At 33.6% G+C, this 26,518-nt stretch overlaps 1 protein-coding gene across 4 annotated transcripts; it reads right to left on the reverse strand.

Moving 5' to 3' along the window:
• Positions 1–685: 685 nt before the first annotated feature.
• Positions 686–26,518, reverse strand: LOC108209919 (fructose-bisphosphate aldolase-lysine N-methyltransferase, chloroplastic). 4 transcript variants are annotated; one of them, XM_017381133.2, is made up of 15 exons: positions 26,262–26,518; positions 25,998–26,113; positions 25,073–25,136; positions 24,868–24,978; positions 24,680–24,739; positions 24,290–24,397; positions 23,919–23,988; positions 22,514–22,554; positions 22,333–22,413; positions 21,746–21,781; positions 18,669–18,752; positions 2,583–2,716; positions 1,779–1,867; positions 1,523–1,671; positions 686–1,079 (listed from the first exon to the last, which is right to left on the reverse strand). In XM_017381133.2, exons 1-15 carry the CDS (start codon positions 26,340–26,342, stop codon positions 939–941), a joined length of 1,365 nt encoding a protein of 454 aa, XP_017236622.1. In that variant the 5' UTR covers positions 26,343–26,518; the 3' UTR covers positions 686–938. The 4 variants fall into 4 exon arrangements, with proteins under 4 accessions (XP_017236622.1, XP_017236623.1, XP_063942591.1 ...); XM_017381134.2 differs by having other exon boundaries at positions 2,583–2,710; positions 26,262–26,459; XM_064086521.1 differs by lacking the exon at positions 24,868–24,978 and having other exon boundaries at positions 26,262–26,458.

Here is a 26,518-nt window from a genome sequence, read left to right on the forward strand (position 1 = left end):
CAAATATTGTAGAACAAAAAAAATTAAGATTTAAATGACTAGATTATATTGTATTAATCTTGCACTCCAATACTCCAATATTTTTTGTACTCCATAGAAATTGACTCTTTGGAACCCAGACGTAAACTCTTCCTATCATTGACAGTCTTAAATAAAATTAGTTATAAAATATTTTACTCTTTAAACTTATATATTATATTTTATTATTGAACTCGAGAATGAGACGGGATCAAACTCAAAACCTGGGACGATAGAGGATAAGCTCTTAACCACTTGAGTTATCCAACCGTGCTCTTATTGAACATTGGGTCGTTCGAGTGGGCTTAAAATAAGTGTTTTTTGCTTAAAGTAGAAAAGTGAAGTAGAAATCAGAAGCAAATTAAGAGTTATAAGCGATTAAAGTGTTTCATAAATAAGTAGAAATCATGAAACAAAAGCTGGCATTCTTAACTTCTTTAAGTGCTTCTTGACTTTTTACATAAATGATACAAATAAGTGTTTTTAACTTATAAGCCCAGAAGCCCAACTTTTAAGGTTTTCCCGAACACCACTATTATATTAATTATTTACTTTTGTGACAACTTTTTCTTACATTTTATCTTTTGTATAAGATTCTATGAACAATATACTTACTAATTTAACAATTATTTCGCAATTCATCATGATAAAAACTGGCAACCCTCAATGAAATCAAAGTTGGAATAATAGATAGTTAATAAACGTACAATGTCTGTTGCAACGTTTACAAATTTGACATTCACGTGAAAATGCTCTAATTTATTGCAGTTGGGGGCTTGGGAGGTGGGACTGAACTAATTGATACTGGAGAAAAGAAGTTACTGCACATACACAGATAATTTATTTATTTATCTTTTCTGTAAACTACAACAGAGCAGACCCTCTTCTTGACTCGGGAGTTCCGCTGCTTCTCTGTTCTGTTACAAGGAATCGCAGTAGTTCTTTAGCCATGCACCAGCAGATTTAAGAACCACTAGCTCACCGTTAAGGAGATCTCGAGCCAGTTTCCTTCTTAGAGAATGTTTGTTAGACATACACGGAGAACTGGGAACTGCAAGTGACTGTATGTTGCATATTATGCCAGCAAAAAGATATCATTATTAATCAGTGCAAACTAGTAACTCCATGCAAAAATGTTACTATAACCAGTTGGAAAATCAACAGGGAAAGGACTTGCAACTGCAACTACACAGAATCCTATTATCATATCATGAAATTATTTGATCTTAATGTGTGCAGGGGGAGGGGGCCGAGATAGGTATAACTTAGGTTGGATATATTACCAACCACTACTGCTAATCCAGTAAAAATATACGTGATGGGTATTATAATGCTCAAACATATTGAGTGTTGTCGAGAACAACACCACTTCATAAAAAAAAACTAATAACAACATCATTCATATTTGAATTGATATTTTTATAGATATAGATAATTAGATATTGCCTGCATTACCATGAAAGGATTTTTTTTCTTAAGAGTTCCAGACCAGAAGAGATATTACCTCCATAGCAACATCATGATTTTCAATTAGTTGATTGATCCTTGAAAGCAAGAACTGATGAGCTTGTAACTCTTTGTCTTTGTCCTGTAAGGGTTGTCGAGCTAGCCGACCGTCAGTTTTTGCAGCTTCAATGGCCAAATCACTCAGTTCTGAATACACGCAGTTAATCAAGTAATGATTTGAAGAAATGGGCATGACTGATGTATTCCAGATCATATTAAGATTACAAACAGAAAAAGTATATAAGAACTAAAACCTTGTGAAGATGTAGAACATATAACACGAGCAAATGCACGAAGTGCCTGAGGGATACCTCTCCCTTTCCTGCTACCCAACTTTACTTGTCTGCATCATCAGTATATACATGATGCAAAACTATTAACCAACACGCTGCCAGTTAACAAAGAGCAACAGTAGGAACTAAAATATTATTACAAGGATCAGTCTAACAATTTTTTTTATGCAGTTTACTATGACATTTACAACCAAACGAAGTTATATGGTCTTGGACCCCTATTCACATCTGCATTCATCAATAGATAATGGGTCTAAATAATTATCTAATTGTCTTGAACAGAGTAACAAAGAGTCACAATAAGAACTACTCTAATTATTGTAATGATCAGTCCTGTAATTTTTGCTCAAGCAGTATACTATGACATTTACAACCAGACAAAGTCATATTCTCTTGGACCCCTATTCTTATCTACATCCATCAATACATAATAGGTTTACATAATTATCTGATTCTCTTTCCTCAGCGACAAACTGACAGTAATTAAATCATGTTGGTTTTGCATATAATGTTTATGCCCTTTTGAACATAGATGACCCACTCTCTGTAATTGTTTCCTGATCCAATAAGGAATAATGACCCGCATTGCTCCATATATTCACGTCGTATCTCAGCGAACATAACCAAGCATTATAATTCTGGTTCCCTATATGACTCCTATTTATGTATGTAGACTCTCTCATCTTAATATCGAAAATGAAATATTAAATCTAATGGCTACAAGATAATCAATTAACGGGATCAAGTTGTTAATGAGGCACCAACTTGATCATAAATGAATTTCCACAAGAGCTGAAGGCATTATCATCTTCAAGGACTGGTGTGGAGTGTTGGCAGAGCAAATCCATCTTCATTGAACGCAGGGGATCATGATGAGGAATATCTAACTTGATCTGAACCTGGAAGAAGATGATGTTATTTGCGTCAACTAAATACAAATAATAGGTGAATAAGTTGACAAGATAGCAATGCAGTGTTTAATTATTTAAAAGGTGTTTGGATTGTTTTGGAGGCTTGCCCAGAGTAATATGTTCGCTTTACATATTCACCATGCAAAAGAAACATATTTTGATCTTAAATGCTGCAAACTTGGCCTAATTATTCACCACTTCAGATGCTAAATTAAACCTATAAACAGTTAATACAAATCTAATTTATTCTAAAGTGACTAATGTAATATCACCCGCTACAAATAATAAAGACCATTACCAAAAATATAATATTTCCAGAGAGGAATAAAGGAACCCTGATTTGTACTAAATAGTAACTTGTTCTGGTTATTTGGTTGAGCCGGAATCACAAGTTAGTCGCCCACTGGGTAACTGCTGTCTGCTGATGTTTCCGTGTTCAGTTTTTTATTCACATGTTCCAGCTAGTGTAAACATACAGTCATAAATTACAAAATAAAACTTAACAGTTCAGTAAAGCATAATCAATACTATTTGTCAAAAGGGAATGATACATGAAACGCAGTTGCCCAAGAAAACCTTCCTAAAATTATATTTGTTAGCCAAGAAGGTCATTTCTGATAGAATAGATACCAACACAAAATAACTAGAGCTAAGAATGATTAGCATTTACCTTGTGCAATAAAATAATCAATGTGAATCGTGAGTATTTAGAATAGACCATTTTAAGTAGGGCTATACCATGATCAACTATGACCAGGGCCGTCTGGGAAAATTTCGGGGCCCTGTGCTAAAATATGAATTAGGCCTCAAATAATAAAAAAAAGATGTATATTACAAAAATAAATAAATAATAAAAATATTATTTTTCTATAAAATTAAAACAGGTTACTTAAAATAAGATAAATAATATTATTAAATAATCAATAATTCTAATTTTAAACAAAACTAATATATGAATTTATTTGAGATATATCTATATTTCATTGAAAAGAATGAAATTTATAGTACATATGAAAAAAAAATATCATATCTAAAAAACATTATGAAAACATTTAATAAAAGAGTAATTATTATATAAAAGTAAAGATACAGCACAAAAGAATTTAAAATGCAAATAAACATAATAAACTAATCAAGATTATGTAATTATTTATCTACAAATAAACAGAATTAAAATAAATATATACTTTTCAATTTTCAATTTCATTCTCTAAATTTATTTTTATTAAATAAAACACCGATTTCTAAATTTTGAGGCCCCTATAATTTTGGGGCCCTGTGCCGTCGCCCACCTTGCACGCCTCAAAAACCGGCCCTGACTATGACATTGCTGACTCTAAAAAAGCAATCAATATAAACATTAACTTTTTATTGAGAAACAACATCCAACAGCTATAAGCCTTCTTAATGATGAAACCTACTATGTGAAAGAAATCAGACTTAGGGAAGAAAGAAAACGAATACAAAAGCTCAGGTCTCCTCAAGCATGCGTTCCAGAGGGAGGATGGGTGACAGATAAAAGAAGAATTCAAGGGAAAACTATAAGAAAATCCCCAAGGTACGAGAGCACAAAACACCAGTTCTTCTTTTAAATAAGTAGTGGTTAGGGCTTCAAAAATCGAACCAGTTTTGCAATTTATCATTTTTCAACTGTCATACTTGGTTTGGCAAGGGCTCTTGTCACTATGGCTCATGCAAATTTGCACAGGCATCTAATATGTTATAATGTGAAGTTATTCATGCTTATCTGCAGCAATATGCGGTATTTAGCTGTGTAAACCAATGAAGGCACAATACAAATCCAAATGTTAAGCACATTTGTTTTGGAAATTTGATGTTAAAGGTAAAACAACATTATTTGAAGCTAATTTAGCTAAATCATTTATATCTATTCCTAAAACTATATCATGGTCTGAAATAACATTACCAGAAAAGTGGTTATTACCTGGAGCTAATGTCCCTAGTTCAGATAAAAATGAAAATAGAGAAATAGAACAAATAGTTGAAACCCCGGATGGAAATGTTGAGATATATTTTGGTCAACAAGGAAGAATAGCAAGGTTTAATATAACTAATTTTGAAACTTTAAGTCAATCAGGAAGAGCTTCTACTTCATCTATTCCTACCAGAATAGAAACAGAAAATGTAGTAGGAATTAAAGAATCAAATAATCAAATTCCTCATGCTATTTATAAAGCCAAGGATAAGATAGGATCACCAACTTTTAGTGACATGAATTTCTCTATAAATGTATTAGAATTAAATAATATTCAAGAATTTAAAATAGACAGAAATAAGATTAATAATGAATTTAATCAACCTAAATATAGGATTTTTAGGGAATGGTTTTTTAAAAATTATTCTAAAGAAAAAACTTTAGAATTTAAAGATTTGTTTTATAAACATCTTGAAGAACATAAGATTATATTAAATTTTGTAGACTGGTTTTTCATAACACAAAATGAATTTCCTCAAATAAATATGATTAGTAATTATTATAAAGAATGGCAAACAACACATGGCCCTAAACTAACCTCTTTACACCCTCCAATAGAGAATAAAATATTTTTAACTACAATGAATGGAAACCCTGTAACTGCTCATGCTATATCTGAAACATTTACAGAAAATACCACTCATGAGAAAATATTATCTCAAAATAATTTCTCAAATATGCATACTCTAGGTAAACAATTAACTAGAGTAGAAAATAATACTAATACAATGCTAGAAAAAATACAGCAATCTATAAAACCCTCTACTCCTGTAAAACAGGAAACAGTTTTAATTCCTCCGCCAGTTTATACACCCTTTAATCTTCAATCTAAAAAAGAAACAAATTTAGTTAATGCGTTAGTTACAAAACTAGAAGAATTAAAACAACAGGAGAAAATAACTGAATCTTCGTCTTCAGTAGCAGTTATAAATAAAGAAGAAACTGAAGAAGATAATATCAGTGAAACAGAATTAGCCCAATTAAACAATCAATTTCAATCCTTAGATAATGAAAACCAGGAAATCAATCAATCCTTGAATAAAATTGAATTTGATAAAAGACCTTTAAAAAATAAAGTTCCTTATGGAAGATACTACTATCCTAGGCCAACACCTATGGATGTATTATTTGAAGAAAATTTTATAAATACAGAAAAATCAAGTTTTTCAGCAGACCAAATCTATGAATGGAACATAGATGGTTGTGCAGAGCAACAAATATTTGCTGTTCTACACAAAATGTTAATGTATTCTACAATATGTAAAGCTAATGGTAATACAGATGCAAATATTGCTAGTTTTATAATAGCAGGATTTACAGGACAACTTAAAGGATGGTGGGATAATATTCTAACACCATTTCAAAGAGAAGAAATTTTACATGCTAAAAAACTAATACATTCTAATTCACCTGATAATAGTGTAATAAAATCTGAATATACTACATATCTGCTACTTCAGACTTCTCTCCATAATATGTGAGAGTCTTTTGTTTTCTCTCCGTTCATTTTCACCTTATCGAATCTGAATCGTGTGAGTTTAGAGGTATGGCTCGATACAATGATTTGAGTGATCAAATGGCTGAATTGGATATTGAGGAGGAAGAGAATGCGGCGTTTGTGTTTGAAGGAGAGGTGGAGGAGGAGGTTAACAAGTATGAATTATGCTTGGTGGGTCGGTTTTTAACAGATAGAAGTGTCAATGTTCGGGCCATGAAATCAAAAATGGCTGATATATGGAGACCGGCGATGGGCATTAATATAAAGGAGATTGAACAAGGTATCTTCTTGTTCCAGTTCTATCATAGGGAGGATATGGCCTGGGTGTTGAAGGGAGGTCCTTGGGCGTTCGATAGCGCAATGCTGGTTCTGGCTGAGGTCCCAAATGGAGAGGAGCCCCTGAATGTTCCACTATGGCATATTCATATGTGGTTGCAGATTTATGATTTACCAACTGGATTTATGTCAGAAAGTGTGGGAAAGCAATTAGGGGATTTTTTTGGGGAGTTCCTTGAATATGATCATAAGAACAATGGAAGCATTTGGCGTGAATATATGAGGATTAGGGTGCGGTTGGATGTGAGAAGACCCTTAAAACGGAAGAAGAAAATAGTGAAAAGGAATGGTTCGGAGGTGATAGTATCATGCAAGTACGAACGGTTAGGAGACTTTTGTTTTACTTGTGGAGTTATGACGCATACAGAAAGATATTGCAGGAAGTTTTTGAACAGGGGGTCAGTGGAGCTAGACAAAGAATGGGGTAGCTGGTTAAGAGCTCAGCCACGACGGAGTGCAGGGCCGGGGAAAAGCAAGTGGTTGCGGGAAGACGGTGATACAGACTGGGAGGAGAGACAGGGAAGAGTCAAGGTCAACGCGAAATCAAAGGAAGTCAATTGCGGTAATGTAGGAAACCAGTTGGCTAAAGAGAGAAAATCACGGCCACAGCTGGAGATTACTGAGAATGAATCTTATCCATTAAATGCAGAAAACAACCTTGCGCTTTTTAAGGGCGGGAAGGCAAATTCAAATTTAGGAGATGGGCCTGAGGAAGATGAGCTTATTGGGCTTGAACTGGTGGAGAGAAAACGTATGAGAGGAGGCCCAACTAGCTATGAACATATGGACACTGAAGGTGGGCTTAGGATGGAAGCAGGTAATAAACCAAACATTGTTAACCCAGATATTGTTCTTTCCGAAATGGATTGTGCAACATCTTCTCCTACTGAATTGGCTAAGCTTGCATTGCAAGCTAGCCAGGCATTATGAATATTTTAAGCTGGAACTGCCGAGGGATGGGGCTGCCTCGGAAAGTTCAGTTCCTAGAGGACGTTATGCGTCAAGAACAGCCTGAGATTTTATTTTTATGTGAAACAATGGCAAAGAGGTCAAGAATGGAATGGGTGAAAAACAAGCTGGGATTTGAAGGTCTTATTACAGTTGATCCAATCGGTAAAAGCGGGGGTTTAGCTTTGTTGTGGAAGGAGAAAGAGATGGTTGAAATTCGTAGTTATTCAAAAAATCATATTGATGTAAGGATTTCTTCAGATGACAGGTATGAATGGAGGTTGACAGGATTCTACGGAGAGCCAGATAGGGCTCAACGAAGAAACACCTGGAATCTTCTGCGTACTCTGGCTAGGGACTCTAATTTACCGTGGTGCGTTATAGGGGATGCAAATAATGTAGTATATGGCAGTGACAAACGGGGAGGAGATGAATACCCTGAATGGCTGGTGGAAGGTTTTAACGAGGTGGTTAATGAGACGGGTTTAATCGATATGCCAATTATGGGACATCAATATACCTGGGAGAGAAATCGAGGCACACAAGATTGGGTAGAGGTCAGACTGGATAGAGCCCTCACAACAGAAAATTGGCTAGATAAATACCCAATGGCGAAACTCTATAACTTAGAAGGGGCACCATCAGATCATACTGCAATTCTTTTAGTCACTTATGAGCAGAACAGAAGCAAAAGGAAGTATAGATTTAAGTTTGAAAATGCCTGGTTGACAGAGCCAATGTGTGCTCAAATTATTAAAGAAGAATGGGCAGGAAATGAGGAGATTAATATTCAGGAGAAAATTAAGAGATGCAGTGAGAAACTGGCAGTTTGGGGCAAGGAAATAACGGGCAATTTTAGTGGGCGCATAAAAGCTTGCAAGGAGGAGTTGATTCGGTATAAGTCAGGGTTGGATGATTTGTCGATTGCCAGATACAAAAGTGCTAAGGATCAGCTGGAGCTTGTCTATAATCAGAGAGAAATATTCTGGAGACAGAGGTCGAAGCAACTTTGGTTACAAGCTGGGGACAAAAACTCAAACTATTTTCACAAGTCAGCAAGCCATCGAAGGAGAACAAATCGTATTCAAAGACTTCAAAGCTCAGAAGGTCAATGGGTGGAGTGGGAGAGTGGTCTGCCGGAATTGATTTTTCAGTATTTCTCAGAGTTATTCACTGCAACAGAGAATAGATGGCATGAAGTGGTGGACTGTGTGGAAGGTACAATAACTGAGATGCAGAATAATGATCTTATGATGCAAGTGGATGAGGAAGAGGTAAGAACAGCCTTATTTCAGATGAATCCGGACAAGGCACCGGGGCCAGATGGCATGACCCCGGCTTTCTTCCAAAAAAACTGGAAGGTAATGGGAAGGGATATATTGAGGCTGGTTCGTGAAGTTTTTGAAACAGGAAAGCTGGATGGGGACTTAAATGTGACCAATATTGTGTTGATCCCAAAAAAGAAAAATCCAACTATTATTGGCGATCTTAGACCGATATCCTTATGTAATGTCATCGTGAAAATTATCACAAAGGTGGTGGCGAATCGCTTTAAAAGAACGCTTGAGTCAGTAATTGCAGAGAACCAAAGTGCATTTATGACAGGTCGCCTTATTACGGATAATGTGATGGTGTCGTATGAGGTGATGCATTTCTTAAAACGTCAAAGGAGGGGGAAGGGTGGTCATATGGCTATAAAAGTCGACATGAGTAAAGCCTATGACAGAGTTGAATGGACGTTCTTGAGGGCTATTTTGTTCAAGATGGGATATAATGAGAGATGGGTTAATCTGATGATGCAGTGTGTAAGTACAGTATCTTATGTTATTCCCCAACCTAATGGAGACATTGGGCCTATTTTCCCAAGTCGTGGTCTTCGACAAGGGGATCCGTTATCTCCATATTTATTCATAGTATGTGCCCAGGGGTTAACTGCTTTAATTCAGAAATACGAGCAAAGGAAATGGCTTCATGGAATAAAAGTCTGTAGACAAGCGCCTAGCATTTCTCACATGCTATTCGCGGATGATAGCTATTTATATTGCAAGGCTAATGAAGAGGAAGCTGATCATATGAGAAGATTGTTAAGGGAGTTTGAACAAGCCTCGGGGCAGAAAGTGAACCTGGCAAAGTCTGTTGTTTTCTTTAGTTCAAATGTGCAGCAGGAGGATAGGAATCAGCTATGTGGCAGACTGCAAATGGAAGAGGCAGGGGAGGATTGTACCTATTTGGGGCTACCTAACAGGATGAAGAAAAGTAAAACGGCAACACTGGGGTTTTTGAAGGATAAAGTGAAGAAAAGGATGTCTAGCTGGGAGGGCAAGTGGTTTTCTCAGGGTGGAAAGGAGGTGTTAGTGAAATCAGTAGCTCAGTGTTTACCGAATTACGCCATGAGTTGCTTCTTAATTCCAAATGAAATTATATGTGACATGGAGAGATCAATAAATCGGTTCTGGTGGGGATCAGGTGTAGAAGAGAAGCGGAAAATTCATTGGATGAGTTGGTCGAGGCTAAGTAAACATAAATCTGCTGGGGGCATGGGGTTTAGGGATTTTAAAGATTTTAACTTGGCGCTTCTAGGAAAGCAGGGCTGGCGATTCCTAACGAGACCTCACAGTTTAGTTAGCCGTGTGTATAAAGCGAGATACTTTCCGAATAATAATTTCCTGGAAGCAAAACTGGGTCACAACCCCAGTTTCATATGGAAAAGTTTGATGGCAGCTAAGGGAGTCGTGGCAGAGGGGGCTAGATGGAAAGTGGGGTCAGGAAAAGATATAAATGTGTTGGAACAGCCTTGGTTGTGTGAGGAAAACCCATACATCACTTCAGTCTCGCCAGCTTTGGTGAACTGTAAAGTTAATGCTATAATGACAATGGATCAACTGGGCTGGGATGAAGAGATTTTATCTGATTTATTCAATGAAAGAGATCAAAGATGCATAAAAAAGGTTCCAACAGGTGGTATGCATGCAGAAGATTTGGTGTACTGGTTGTATGAAGTTCATGGTGAGTATTCAGTGCGGAGTGCGTATAAAATGTTGCAGCGTCAGAAAGGTAATTGGAGAGAGGAGTACGTTGATAGTGTGTGGAGAAAGGTTTGGCGGATTAAAGCGCCTGCAAAGATCTTAAATCTGGTTTGGAGAGCTCTTGCGTTTTGTTTGCCTACGGTGACAATGTTGCAGCAGAAAGGAGTTAGGGTGGAGTCCATATGTCCAGTATGCAAGATGGAAGATGAAACAGTCGATCATGCATTCCTTCGCTGCCCGATAGCCATGCAGTGTTGGAGGTTGATTCTTCCTGAAATGCAGTATAGAGGGCAAAGCTTATTTCATTGGTGGGATCAGGTGATAGGGAAGACGGACAAAGCAAAACAAGCGGAAGTTGCAGCTGTTTGTTGGGCTCTCTGGAGAGCGAGGAACGAAGTGGTGTGGAACAAACGGTATACCAGGGTTTATGTGGTGATTGCTCAAGCCAAGCAATATCTTGATCAATGGAAACACGCCCAAAAGAGTGCTGCTTGCACTAGCTTTCCTCAGTTATATGAAGGGGATGGCAGTTATTGTTGGGTGAAGCCACAGGAGTCAATGATCAAGATCTCGGTAGATGCAGCCACATTTCAAGAGTTTAATGCGTCAGGGATTGGTATGGTGGCCAGAGATGATAGAGGCGATGTTATTCTTGCTAGGACAATGTTTCTGGAAGGCCTGCGATCTGTAGAAATGATTGAAGCTATGGCAGTTAAAGAAGCGCTCAGCTGGATTAAGAACCAGAGGTGGCAAAAGGTTATAGTTGAATCAGACAGTTTGGTGGTGATTCAAGCAGTTCGCAGTAAGGTGCATATGAAGTCCCCATTTGGTGAAATCATCTTAGCCTGCAGAAGCATGTTACGCGAACAAAACACAGTGTCGGTGTCATTTATTAGACGATCTGCTAATATGGTTGCACATGAGTTAGCTCGTGCAGCATATTCATTCCCAGATCGAATATTCGATAGGAGTTCTGTTCCTATTGGTGTAGCTAATATTTTGGATAAAGAGTCCTATTAATAAAATTTCTTCCTTGTTCGTCAAAAAAAAAAAAAAAATCTGAATATCAGGAAGATAGTGTTTATACATTAATTCAAACAATTTTAAAACATTTTGTAGGGAATGCTTTCCATACAATGGATTGCAGCAGGGAATTACTAATAAATCTAAGATGCCCTACACTCACTCATTTTAGATGGTATAAAGATGTGTTTTTGTCTAAAATTATGCATAGACAAGATGGAAATTCCACATTTTGGAAAGAGAAATATATTTCAGGATTACCTGCATTATTTGCAGAAAGAATTAGAAATAGATTAAGAACAAAACATAGTGGTTTGGAAATACCCTTGGATCACTATACTTATGGAGAATTAACTAATGAAATGATAGCAGAAGGATTAAATTTGTGTAATGATTTAAATTTAAAAGCACAATTGAAAAAACAAGGAATTAATCATAGAAAAGAAATAGGAGAATTTTGTGAACAATTTAGTTATCCCTTAATAAAGGATAGAAAAGTTCATAAAAAATCTCAGAAGAAACCATATCCTTTTAGAAAAAGGAGAAAGAAAAAACACTATCAAGATTACCAACCTAAAAAGAATTTTAAAAAGAAAATTCCTAAGAAACAATTTATTAAATCTGTAACATGTCATAAATGTGGCAAAAAAGGTCATTATGCAAATAAATGCATGCTTAAAAAGAAAATAAGTACTTTGTCTTTAGACGATTCTGTAAAACAGGAAATTTATAATATTATTGAGTCTGAAATTATAGATTCTGATATGTCTGATTATGATTCTAATGAAATATGTGACATACATGATTCTGATATTGAGGATAGTACTTCTGAATCTGAAGAAGAAGTATGCGCTTGTAAAACAAGTAATGATCCTTATATAGCTAACTTAAACATGAATGGTTTAAGCATCAATGTCTTGAGTAGTTCTGATCAATTTATTTTAGATATGATAGAGAAAATAAATGACCCTATCCAAAAAAGACAAATGATTGAACAATATTTGAATCAGGTAAAAGAAACACCTAGGGAAAAATCCCAAAAACAACCTCAAATTTATACCCCTTATACTTTACAAGAGGTAATAGCTAGATTTAATAATCAATCTGAGAGACCTATAACTCTTAAAGATCTAAAAGAAGAATTAAATTCTCAGAAAAAAGAAATAAATGAACTAAACCAAAGAGTAAAACAATTAGAAAATAATTGTTCTACTCCTGGAAATATAACTCCTAGAGAGGTAGGAGAAACTTCTAATCAATTTTTGTGTAATATACACCAAATTACTTATCAAAAATGGTATATTAATATAACCATTGTAATTAATAATACATTTACTCTGTCTACTATAGCTTTGGTAGATAGTGGTGCAGATATAAACTGCATAAGAGAAGGACTAATTCCAACCCAATACTATGAGAAAACTAAGCAAGATTTAAGTACTGCTGATGGTAGTAAATTATGGATTAAATATAAATTGACAAATGTTGCAATTTGTAATCAAGGAACATGTTTAAATTCTACATTTATAATGGTTCCTTATTTATCACAAGGAATAATATTAGGAACACCTTTCCTTAATAGTATACAACCAATGACCATAGATCAATCAGGAATACATACTAAAATAAATGGGATTGATATATCCTATAATTTTATAACTACTCCTATAACCAAAAATGTAAATGAACTACCTATAAACAATATTAATATATTAAAGAAAAATTTAGAGTATAAACAAAACCATAGCAATTCACTAAAACAAGAAATAAATTTATTAACAATAGAAGAAAAAATAAAAGAAAATGTTATACAAGAAAAAATAAAACAATTAGAAATAACTATACAACAAGAAGTGTGTAATACTTTACCTAATGCTTTCTGGCAAAGAAAGAAACACATGATAAGTTTACCATATGATGAAGGATTTACAGAGGATAAAATCCCTACTAAAGCAAGACCATCTCAAATGGATAAAGAGATGTTAGAATTTTGTAAAAACGAAATAGATACTTTATTAGAAAAAGGACTAATAACCCCAAGTAAGTCTCCTTGGAGTTGTGCTGCTTTTTATGTCAATAAAAAGTCAGAAATAGAAAGAGGAACTCCAAGACTAGTAATCAATTACGAACCACTTAATAAAGCATTAAAATGGATTAGATATCCTATTCCTCATAAAAAAGACCTATTAAATAGAATAAGTCAAGCTAAAATATTTTCTAAATTTGATTTAAAATCAGGTTTTTGGCAGATACAAATAGAACCTAAAGATAGGTATAAAACTGCATTATCAAATTTAGAAAATATTTTAGCTTGACTTATTCTATTTAATAGGTCTTTTTTATGAGGAATAGGATATCTAATCCATTTTAATGCTTTATTAAGTGGTTCGTAATTGATTACTAGTCTTGGAGTTCCTCTTTCTATTTCTGACTTTTTATTGACATAAAAAGCAGCACAACTCCAAGGAGACTTACTTGGGGTTATTAGTCCTTTTTCTAATAAAGTATCTATTTCGTTTTTACAAAATTCTAACATCTCTTTATCCATTTGAGATGGTCTTGCTTTAGTAGGGATTTTATCCTCTGTAAATCCTTCATCATATGGTAAACTTATCATGTGTTTCTTTCTTTCCCAAAAAGCATTAGGTAAAGTATTACACACTTCTTGTTGTATAGTTATTTCTAATTGTTTTATTTTTTCTTGTATAACATTTTCTTTTATTTTTTCTTCTATTGTTAATAAATTTATTTCTTGTTTTAGTGAATTGCTATGGTTTTGTTTATACTCTAAATTTTTCTTTAATATATTAATATTGTTTATAGGTAGTTCATTTACATTTTTGGTTATAGGAGTAGTTATAAAATTATAGGATATATCAATCCCATTTATTTTAGTATGTATTCCTGATTGATCTATGGTCATTGGTTGTATACTATTAAGGAAAGGTGTTCCTAATATTATTCCTTGTGATAAATAAGGAACCATTATAAATGTAGAATTTAAACATGTTCCTTGATTACAAATTGCAACATTTGTCAATTTATATTTAATCCATAATTTACTACCATCAGCAGTACTTAAATCTTGCTTAGTTTTCTCATAGTATTGGGTTGGAATTAGTCCTTCTCTTATGCAGTTTATATCTGCACCACTATCTACCAAAGCTATAGTAGACAGAGTAAATGTATTATTAATTACAATGGTTATATTAATATACCATTTTTGATAAGTAATTTGGTGTATATTACACAAAAATTGATTAGAAGTTTCTCCTACCTCTCTAGGAGTTATATTTCCAGGAGTAGAACAATTATTTTCTAATTGTTTTACTCTTTGGTTTAGTTCATTTATTTCTTTTTTCTGAGAATTTAATTCTTCTTTTAGATCTTTAAGAGTTATAGGTCTCTCAGATTGATTATTAAATCTAGCTATTACCTCTAGTAAAGTATAAGGGGTATAAATTTGAGGTTGTTTTTGGGATTTTTCCCTAGGTGTTTCTTTTACCTGATTCAAATATTGTTCAATCATTTGTCTTTTTTGGATAGGGTCATTTATTTTCTCTATCATATCTAAAATAAATTGATCAGAACTACTCAAGACATTGATGCTTAAACCATTCATGTTTAAGTTAGCTATATAAGGATCATTACTTGTTTTACAAGCGCATACTTCTTCTTCAGATTCAGAAGTACTATCCTCAATATCAGAATCATGTATGTCACATATTTCATTAGAATCATAATCAGACATATCAGAATCTATAATTTCAGACTCAATAATATTATAAATTTCCTGTTTTACAGAATCGTCTAAAGACAAAGTACTTATTTTCTTTTTAAGCATGCATTTATTTGCATAATGACCTTTTTTGCCACATTTATGACATGTTACAGATTTAATAAATTGTTTCTTAGGAATTTTCTTTTTAAAATTCTTTTTAGGTTGGTAATCTTGATAGTGTTTTTTCTTTCTCCTTTTTCTAAAAGGATATGGTTTCTTCTGAGATTTTTTATGAACTTTTCTATCCTTTATTAAGGGATAACTAAATTGTTCACAAAATTCTCCTATTTCTTTTCTATGATTAATTCCTTGTTTTTTCAATTGTGCTTTTAAATTTAAATCATTACACAAATTTAATCCTTCTGCTATCATTTCATTAGTTAATTCTCCATAAGTATAGTGATCCAAGGGTATTTCCAAACCACTATGTTTTGTTCTTAATCTATTTCTAATTCTTTCTGCAAATAATGCAGGTAATCCTGAAATATATTTCTCTTTCCAAAATGTGGAATTTCCATCTTGTCTATGCATAATTTTAGACAAAAACACATCTTTATACCATCTAAAATGAGTGAGTGTAGGGCATCTTAGATTTATTAGTAATTCCCTGCTGCAATCCATTGTATGGAAAGCATTCCCTACAAAATGTTTTAAAATTGTTTGAATTAATGTATAAACACTATCTTCCTGATATTCAGATTTTATTACACTATTATCAGGTGAATTAGAATGTATTAGTTTTTTAGCATGTAAAATTTCTTCTCTTTGAAATGGTGTTAGAATATTATCCCACCATCCTTTAAGTTGTCCTGTAAATCCTGCTATTATAAAACTAGCAATATTTGCATCTGTATTACCATTAGCTTTACATATTGTAGAATACATTAACATTTTGTGTAGAACAGCAAATATTTGTTGCTCTGCACAACCATCTATGTTCCATTCATAGATTTGGTCTGCTGAAAAACTTGATTTTTCTGTATTTATAAAATTTTCTTCAAATAATACATCCATAGGTGTTGGCCTAGGATAGTAGTATCTTCCATAAGGAACTTTATTTTTTAAAGGTCTTTTATCAAATTCAATTTTATTCAAGGATTGATTGATTTCCTGGTTTTCATTATCTAAGGATTGAAATTGATTGTTTAATTGGGCTAATTCTGTTTCACTGATATTATCTTCTTCAGTTTCTTCTTTATTTATAACTGCTACTGAAGACGAAGATTCAGTTATTTTCTCCTGTTGTTTTAATTCTTCTAGTTTTGTAACTAACGCATTAACTAAATTTGTTTCTTTTTTAGATTGAAGATTAAAGGGTGTATAAACTGGCGGAGGAATTAAAACTGTTTCCTGTTTTACAGGAGTAGAGGGTTTTATAGATTGCTGTATTTTTTCTAGCATTGTATTAGTATTATTTTCTACTCTAGTTAATTGTTTACCTAGAGTATGCAAATGCATATTTGAGAAATTATTTTGAGATAATATTTTCTCATGAGTGGTATTTTCTGTAAATGTTTCAGATATAGCATGAGCAGTTACAGGGTTTCCATTCATTGTAGTTAAAAATATTTTATTCTCTATTGGAGGGTGTAAAGAGGTTAGTTTAGGGCCATGTGTTGTTTGCCATTCTTTATAATAATTACTAATCATATTTATTTGAGGAAATTCATTTTGTGTTATGAAAAACCAGTCTACAAAATTTAATATAATCTTATGTTCTTCAAGATGTTTATAATAATTTTTAAAAAACCATTCCCTAAAAACCCTATATTTAGGTTGATTAAATTCATTATTAATCTTATTTCTGTCTATTTTAAATTCTTGAATATTATTTAATTCTAATACATTTATAGAGAAATTCATGTCACTAAAAGTTGGTGATCCTATCTTATCCTTGGCTTTATAAATAGCATGAGGAATTTGATTATTTGATTCTTTAATTCCTACTACATTTTCTGTTTCTATTCTGGTAGGAATAGATGAAGTAGAAGCTCTTCCTGATTGACTTAAAGTTTCAAAATTAGTTATATTAAACCTTGCTATTCTTCCTTGTTGACCAAAATATATCTCAACATTTCCATCCGGGGTTTCAACTATTTGTTCTATTTCTCTATTTTCATTTTTATCTGAACTAGGGACATTAGCTCCAGGTAATAACCACTTTTCTGGTAATGTTATTTCAGACCATGATATAGTTTTAGGAATAGATATAAATGATTTAGCTAAATTAGCTTCAAAGAATGTTGTTTTACCTTTAACATCAAATTTCTTAGCTTTGGGTGCTAAGGTATTTAATACCTTAAAACTGACTCTATAGATTAAAGCTATATTTTCTGTTCCTGTTTTCATATCATAACCACTAGTTTGTATAAACAGAGTTAAAACTTCTGATATATTCTTATCTGTAAGTGATACCTCAAAATTAGGATAACAGTTGAAATAAACAGGGCCTTTACATAGACTAGTCTCAACTAATCCTAGTAAAGCGTCCGTAAATTTATTATGCCTATTATCACATAAGGCTACACACATAGATGTATTTAAACCTTCTCGAGTTAAAGGTTTGAAACCTATTTGTACACATCCTAGATGTAGAAAATTATATTGATCCTTATATCGCTTAACATCATCATTTATTAATGATATTGTTTCATAAGTTTCAGATATAGGTATAGTTTTTTCTACGGTTTTAATTATCATTTTTGATTTTAAATCAAAAGTACCTATCTCATAAATTTCTGTTGGTTTAACCTTAGGTAATGACCAATCTTTAAGATGTTGTTCTAAAAGTTCATATTCTATTTCATTACTATTCTTGATGAAATCCTTATTCATCTTAGTATGTTTGCCAAATCCTATTGATCTTAGCATGTTTTAAGAACTGTAATTCTTAAGTCAATAGCTCGGCTGTCAACGACTGATTACGTGGATATTAAACCCTAACACGCCTAATTCTGGCTAATGGGCAAGACTCCACAACGCGACTTGGGACCGATCGACTACGACGATAAGAAATTAAGTTACTTAATTCACACCAACACAACAGAAATATAGGCTCTGATACCAACACAACAAGGACCGATAAGGATTTCAAGTTATGAACTTGATTAATTTAAACAGATATATTATGACAACTTGAGTGCTTGATAAGAATAGATATGTTTCGCAACTTTTGTCAAATTTTGGAGGAATCCATGAATTAAATAGATTAAAAGCTAGAAAATAAATCTGTTAAATCAAAAAATTTGAAAAATATTTCGCACCGAAGATTTAAATGCACTTCATTCATCATCAAATACCTTTATAGACTTGACCAGAAGGCAGATACTGACCTGTTCATAGACGTTGTCAGCAAGTGTGAAACCAAAATCTAACAGGAGGGTGCGGTTGGAAAATTTTCCATATCTTATCATAACCTGTGGAAAAGCATGTGTGAGTCCTGGAACATTTGTCAACCAATCCTTTCTGTACTAAGTAGTGTTTTGTATTATTAGCTAGTAGATATGATTGATTTTGTGATATAGGTGCAGAGTATTGAAACTGAGATATTGTAAAATCTGTGGTTAATACAATATCTGTCAAAACCTGGTGAAGCTACATTTGTTGGAACGCTTGGAGTTGTCTACAATTGGATTTGAAATTCATGTTTTATGTGATTTTTATCAAGTACGTACTAATTTTCGCAAGCACTGTCCTGTTCTTTGAAAAATCATAATAAATTCAATTTTTATGATATGCTTTTGAGGTTTAGTGATCTGAATAGATAATTCCTTGAGCTACAAAAGTTGTGCATAAGATTTTAACTAGTTTTGTGTTTTAAACGTGTCAAGTGACGAATTACTAGAGTCGTTTAAGCTGCAGATACGCATACCACCAGATTGTTTGCTACTTTCCAAACTGATTACTTGGTCATTTTTATGATTCATATCAAGTTGGAAAGGTCATTCAATTTTCTAAAACCTTCATTCTTTAGGTTCTATATGATTCGGTTACAAACTATATGCATTTTCCTCTTTTTGTCGAGTACTCCCTAAAATTCTACCAGCAGCCCTGTTTCTTGTAAAATCCGTAGAAAATTCATTGTTTTAGCTATGACCTCAAACTTTATCAATCTGAAAAGATAATTTCAAATCCTAACACTGTCATTTATAGTGTTTAATATTATGATTTAGGAAGTTAAAATGCAGCATTACTTGAGTGATTGGTTCTGCAATAACTAGTTCAGTCTACTTGTTTGTCGTTTCAGAATTCGTTATGTGGTCAAATTTAATATGCCTTGCCATTTTCAAAAGGTCCCGAAAAATTCTATCATTTTTATGTTTTCCATTTGAGTACATCTAGATACTTTTAAATAGTATTTTTTCATGCTGATCAGACTTGAGTTTTAAGGTTGCTAACTTCTTATAGGATTTCAGTACTCGTTGTTAAGGTGTTTTTACCCTACTCTTTCGTTATTTATTTTCCCAAATTTGTTGTTATTATTGCACAAATACCATGACAGTACAACTACGACCAGACTGATACCCTTGCCATATTTCCGTCAACGTTTCCCTCATACTTAAAGATCTATACATTTACTTGCTTGCGATACCAAACCCCTGATTACACCTTAAATTCAAACATAGTACTCTCCGATGATCATAAAACCCGAAATTGGTTATGAATTTATACCTTAACATTATAACCTACTAGACTTGGAATAATTTGACCGAGGCGCCGGTCCCATTAATTTTATTAAAGGCCAATATGTGCCAAGGATCCTTTATATTTGAGAATCACATTAGATATGTGGTTCCGAGCTAATGTGTTGGCTGATCACCTAGCTTAGCTCGTAACGTCTTATCGTGTAAGTCCAATTCCTTCTCATTATTAACTGTGCCTTTGCTTAACCTTATTGTTCATACCTTACAAAGAAAAATGATATAATTACCATGTTATCCTCTGAACACTGAATTATGCAACTATTACCCATTTGTGTTGTTTATGCACTTGCTCCTGCTGAGCATCAGTAGCTCATGTTATTGTTTCCTAACCCCATTTCAGCTAAAAAAAATGGTTCGCACTTTAATGACTACCCGTAAGAGGACTGGAGGAGCTGCTAGCGTGTATAGGGAGCAGTTCAACCAGGTAGGACTTGGGTGGTGGACTAGCATAACAATGGCTTATTGACACCCTTAGATTTGAATCAGAACTCTTGACTAGTAATATCTAGAACTTGATTAGCAGCTGGTTACTTGGTTAGCAGTTGTAATATTAAACAATAGACATGTTGTTTCATACACAGACCTGTTGGCGATCACTTAGGGATTTTGTTTTATTAATGTATGCTTTTATCTTATATTACTCATAGGCTAGTATAAGATTAAAGCATACATTAATGCATCCAGTTGGGATCGTCACAAATAGGCATGTATACTTCATAGATAAATAGTTTAATGAAGTGTATCCTACTTTACCTTCTCCTTCCGGGTAGTCTTGCTGGACAGAAACTTTTACATAGATGATGTATGCAACATGGGACATTAAAACTTATACTATACTGTTAGACATAGATTACAGTTCTAATATTAATATTCACCCAATATAGAACGTAAACAGTACGAAGCAGTATTTAATTTGATGCATCTTAAACTTCTTTAACAAACTCTAAAATTTGTCATTTGTTTAAGAAAGCCTGAGATATGAGTTAAGTTTGAGTTACAGTGTAAGTTCTTCCAAGAAACAATTACTAAAACACTCATGAAGTGGTAGAAAGGAAATTACTGTTAAGGGTGAAACAAGAAGAGAGGAAGATATACACCAACAAATAGATTAAAAACAAAAAAAGTAAGCTAGTAGCAACGTGTAGCCGCAAGGGTTATATGTTTACAAGGGAACGAATCAGAAGAAGCCTATGCTTTATCCATTAAGTTTGTTTGATTTACAGGCTGAATGAAAGAATAACCACCATAATTAAGTCCAAAAGTACCTGGATGGTTCACCTTATACTTTTGGACTGAATCATAATAAATATCTTTCACTTATCGTTTACATCATTCAGATTCATCAAACGATTCTTTAAAAGCAACTAACAAATAAATGACGTCGAAGTTGGATATAGTAATCAATTTAGCCTTGCAGGTTACGTCTAATGTTTGATTTATATGGGAGCACTAGGACACAGTAATCTTTAGAAGAAAAAAGAGGGCAGACCAGAACTCTTGGTAGGCCATGCTGATGCATCTTTTAGCGTTGTCAATTGTAAAAGGGGGAACTAAGTAGTTATACAGGAGGAAACTTAAGCAATCATATGGAAAGCGATTGTTCATTGTTTAATAGGAATCTGAACTTCCTAAAACCATTAAATCTCTTAACTGCAGTTCCATTTTATTTTCTTTAGATCATATCCTACCAAATCTTGACACTTTACCTGATCACCTGGAGCGTAGTCACGATCTGCAATGACCTGCATTAATCATAATGTATATTAGATACCATAGGACTAAAGCAAAAACCAGAAAACGTTACAATATATAAATTCAATAAATATATGATATACCCTTCATGATTTGCAAATAAAGGGATGGTTAGTAGAAATAGACTCATATGATGCATGGTGGAAAACATCTCTGGGGAGTGTTCAACTAAACATCAACTATTTGTGTGAAAGTATTTGAATGATGCTAAAGTCATATACATATAAGATGCCTGGCCTCCATCAAGACCATATGTCTTTCCAGGGGATTTTCTTTTTCTTAGGGACATTGCAGAGGGGAAAGTTAAACAATATAGAAATTTATAGAATATATTTTTTAAACATTATAAGGTCGTTCATTGATGTAAAAACGAGATAACCACCAAAAAAGTCAAAAACAACATGTATCAGTCTAAGAACCAACTCAACAATACTCAGCAAGCTAAAAAATATATATTTCATTACACTACTACTCCATACAAAGACTCAATAAGCTTACAGTACAAAGACAGTAAGAGCAACAAAGATTCAGGGACTGAGACCTCGGACAGTTGTTTGGTTTCATCACATAATACATCCGCCTCAGAAATGCCATCATGATTTAGAAAATCTGCAAATGGTATCTGCATCAAAAAAACTATTGTAAGATCATTCAGAAAAACACGAAGTCACTGTTTAAGTCACATATTCAACGCAATTACTAATGAACTTCCAGTAATATACCATGGATACACCCTTCATGCTAGTCCATGCCCGAGAAGAAACTGAAATATTGACAAGAAATCGATAATATTAGTTGAAACCTCTACATTAGCTTACACCAAGAAAACTCCGACTTAATCAAAAGTTATCCTCATTCCTGAATTAGTCTCTGAAATCCGTCTACAATTATTTTAAGAAGTTTTTAATTGAAATGTTATGTCACAGTAATATTATCCCAGTGCATACATCTTAAATGTTAATACTTGTAATCATTTGACAAGCTACAAATATCTTCTTCCAATATTCACATAATGTCAAATATGTGCCGGCGCGATGGACCAAATCAAAAGTATCTAGTAAAACTTCCCAGTGAACACGTAGAAGGTGCACCAATTGGGCTACCCATTACTCCACCACACTGTTAGAAAGCAATCAGAGCCACGCACTTTATAACAAGACATTCCATATTTTCTCTATAGGATTTTACCAAGACCGTGTACCAAACAGTAATAATACATATCTTGTGAGCAAAGCTCCTCAGTTTTATCTCTTATATTTTTATTAAAAATCAAATTTTATACTGCCTATATATCTTATATAAAGTGGTTCTACTTCGTCGACTTTATTGTGGCTTTTAGAAAAGCCATGAAAAAATCTTATTGTGTTATCATACTGTACTATAAAATTGATAATATATAATTAATAAAATATGACAGTTGAAAACTTTGTAATTTAAGATATTCAAGATCCACCTCACAGACTATATAAAATATAAAACAGATAGATGCATTAAAATTTGGATGAGGGCAGTAGTAACTCTCCCATCAAATAGATTCTATTGTCATCCTCCATCTCTGGCATTTACCCATACGAAGTGTATAAAACTTTTGATTTTTGTTGGTAAAACTGGAGTACCAATTTAGCCAAAAAGCAAGATGCTGGTGTATCTATGTCTAGTCTCATCCCAAGGCAACTAGGCATGAATGATTGAGGATACAATAAGAAAAGAACATATATAACTAACAATTAATGATACCCCAGCTCCATGAGAAGAACTACATCTAATTCAAAATGCACTAAACCCCAAACTTTAAGAGAAACTTTGTATGCGGTCAGAAAATTGTATGGTTATTGGTTAATATCAATAATAACTAAATATATTTAAGGATTTAAAGTATAATTATAATTGCATCAAAATAAATAAGACTTGGCTGCTTAACACTATTGCACATTACGAAAAAGAAGTAGTTAAGGTTGTACATGTTACTATAACAGGAATACAGGATCAATGAAAGACAGGCTTTAAGTTTTATTAACACAATGAGACCTATGAACTGGACTATGCAGTTTAATTGTGGACTTAATATCAGTTCACCATTTAGAAGAGAAAGCAAAACCATGGGGGGGCGTGTAATGAAAATTATACCTAAACCATATGCATGGCGGAACTCCTTCAGCGTGACTTCTTGAAAAAACGAAGGGAAGTGCTGAAGAGCCTGGAATCAAGAAGCTCCAAGAATTTTAACTGAGCACACAAAATAAATAATAAATAAGCAACATAAACTATTCTGATTATGGAAATCAAATTTTTTCAAGGCACCAAATTAGCTAGAAGTTAAAACTGTCACACAGAAATCCAACAATATATAGTATGCTATACTTCCCCTTGTACGCATTATTAAGGGACAAATTTTAGTGCACATGCAAAATTAACCAAAATATCATGAAAGAGGTTGCAGAGAGCAGAAAGCAGAAAAACTTAACTCTTTACTCGCACTAGACAAAAATTCAACTCACAGGTTTTAAGGCCAAAAAATCTTCTTCAATCTGAATGTTATGTCTGATTGTTTCTTCATATATAGAGCTTTTCTCAATCATCTCCAGATCATCATTACTCCAAAATATCTGTAATTTCACAATGACGTGCACGTTAACATCCATGGTGACCTTGCACCGACACAAAAACTAACCAGGTTATCCATTAGTAAGTATAAATTGAAGGCTCATAGAGCTTCTACAATCTCGCAACTAATGCATCTTCAGTTGCACAATGATAAACAGAAACTAATCTTCATGATTTTTGTAAGAACATATTAGCCTCAAGTTTTTCCACAAACTATGACATCATTTGGCTAAATTATCAGCTATTAAATATGTATATCACACATTGGTAAAAAAACCCTTTACCGTGCTATTCAATTCTCCCAACCGCGGAAGACGGCTAATGTATGGGGCCCATTCGGAGTCCTGCGCCAATATTGAACAATAAATTTATATATAAAGGAAAAACTTCCTACATATGCTTTGAGTACCGTCACAACATCAGTTACATAAAAGTTCTAAAGATATAATGTGTCTGTAATTAGTATAAGCACCTGGCCTAATTTCTGTTCAACTAGAATGACAACAGCAAGCTTTGCATTATCGCTGACTTCATCTTTTAACAATGATTTTATTTGTGGTACGAGATTATCAGGCGACAATTGCTGCATGATTCAGCAATTTGTTTACACAGCCTATAAAAAGTATAGCTGTGATGTTACCCAAAAAAGTTGAACATAACAAGAGCTAATCACGAACCACGCTGCAAGGAACCTTGAGTATGGAATCCCCTGTGTATATGCACTTGGAAGCAAACAAATACCTGTATTGAGGTCAACATACATATGAAGTCACTCGATAATTTATCATATGTTAATAAAAATTAATGTGCGTTGGTTCAACTTTATCACCATAAGCTCACTAAGTACATTATAATCCATCAGCTCTTCTCAAGTTGATTCTAGTATGAACTCAAAAAGATCCTCTTGACTGATTAACAGAACTCGACTGGTTGAGAAAGGAGACAACATAAAGTCTAGGTCCTGGTCCGTCCAAAAGGATTAACGGTACGTAAGAGTTAAAAAAATCAAGAAAACATGTTTAAACAACTCCGGGGGTGTTTGGAAGTTAGAATTCTGAGAAAAAATTAAAGGATAGAAGCATATTAGAGGTTGGACTAGATAAATCCGCTAATATTGGTGTTTGGTAGTTAGCGGATTGAAATTGCAGTTTGGACCCAATAAGCTAATTTCAGAAAAGCTACTTGGATGAGCTTTTTCAATTAGAGGAGTTTCATATATCTACTTAAAATACAAACATCTAATTCAAACAGCTATATACAGAACTGTCATCCAAAACAACTAATTAAATTGGCTAGTTAGAACAGCTAATTCAATCAGCTAGTCAAAACAGCTGCTAATAGCCAACAGGAATCGGCAAACAAGGGCTATATAAATTATACGATGCAATAACATATGTTAACAACAGGAACTCGCAAACTATGCAACTTAACGAACACGAGATTAATATAAATAAATCAAGTTTTCTGCAATTCAACAAAGCATAAAATCAACATTTTCACTTATATCCATTTAAATCTCGACTTTAGTGGCATAAATCATCGTATTTACACGAAACAATCCCTTGTAATATTAATTACTAGCACGGAAGAACTGCAATGGACCTGCCATAAGTAGAAGAGTTTCCTATAGATAAAAAAGACGAAATGTCAGTTCCGGATTTTCGCCTCAACCAGGGCAAGAAATCGCCACAATCCTCATCATGTATACATACAGATTTCTACAAAAAAAACACTAAAACACTGTCAATGTCTTATAATCACAATTATAATGTTATCAAGGCTGACAAAAACAATTAATTGTTAAATATGCAGACAGAAAATGAAGAAAACAGAAAATTGAAGCGTGAATTAGGAAAGGATGATAACCGTGAGTGAACAAGTAGAGAAGTTAAGGCGAGTGGCGCAGGAGAAGCTGGCGCGATAGTAATATGAGCATCGACCTATCATAGTTACTCACCCAGTCATCAGCTCTAACTCACCCCTTGATTTTCCGGTGCTCTTGAATTGTATCTCTGCTGCATTATCCCTGAACCAACAAGTAATTTATTTGGCGATCAGAATTCGAGATTTGAATCGTAGCTGATATTTTGACCAGCGGATTCAATTATTTTGTAAAACTGAAA

This window comes from Daucus carota, chromosome 2 (genome assembly GCF_001625215.2).
Source record: "Daucus carota subsp. sativus chromosome 2, DH1 v3.0, whole genome shotgun sequence".
Taxonomy (NCBI): Eukaryota; Viridiplantae; Streptophyta; class Magnoliopsida; order Apiales; family Apiaceae; genus Daucus; species Daucus carota.

Bases quoted from the DNA above. Each gene is read 5' to 3' on its own strand.
- LOC108209919 (XM_017381133.2), bottom strand. From the start codon at position 26,342: ATGATAGGTCGATGCTCATATTACTATCGCGCCAGCTTCTCCTGCGCC. The intron at 18,753-21,745 runs GTAAAGTGTCAA...GCTTTTCCACAG, and splicing joins ACTACGCTCCAGGTGATCAG to GTTATGATAAGATATGGAAA. The intron at 1,868-2,582 runs GTTGGTGCCTCA...CTGATGATGCAG, and splicing joins GGAAATTCATTTATGATCAA to ACAAGTAAAGTTGGGTAGCA.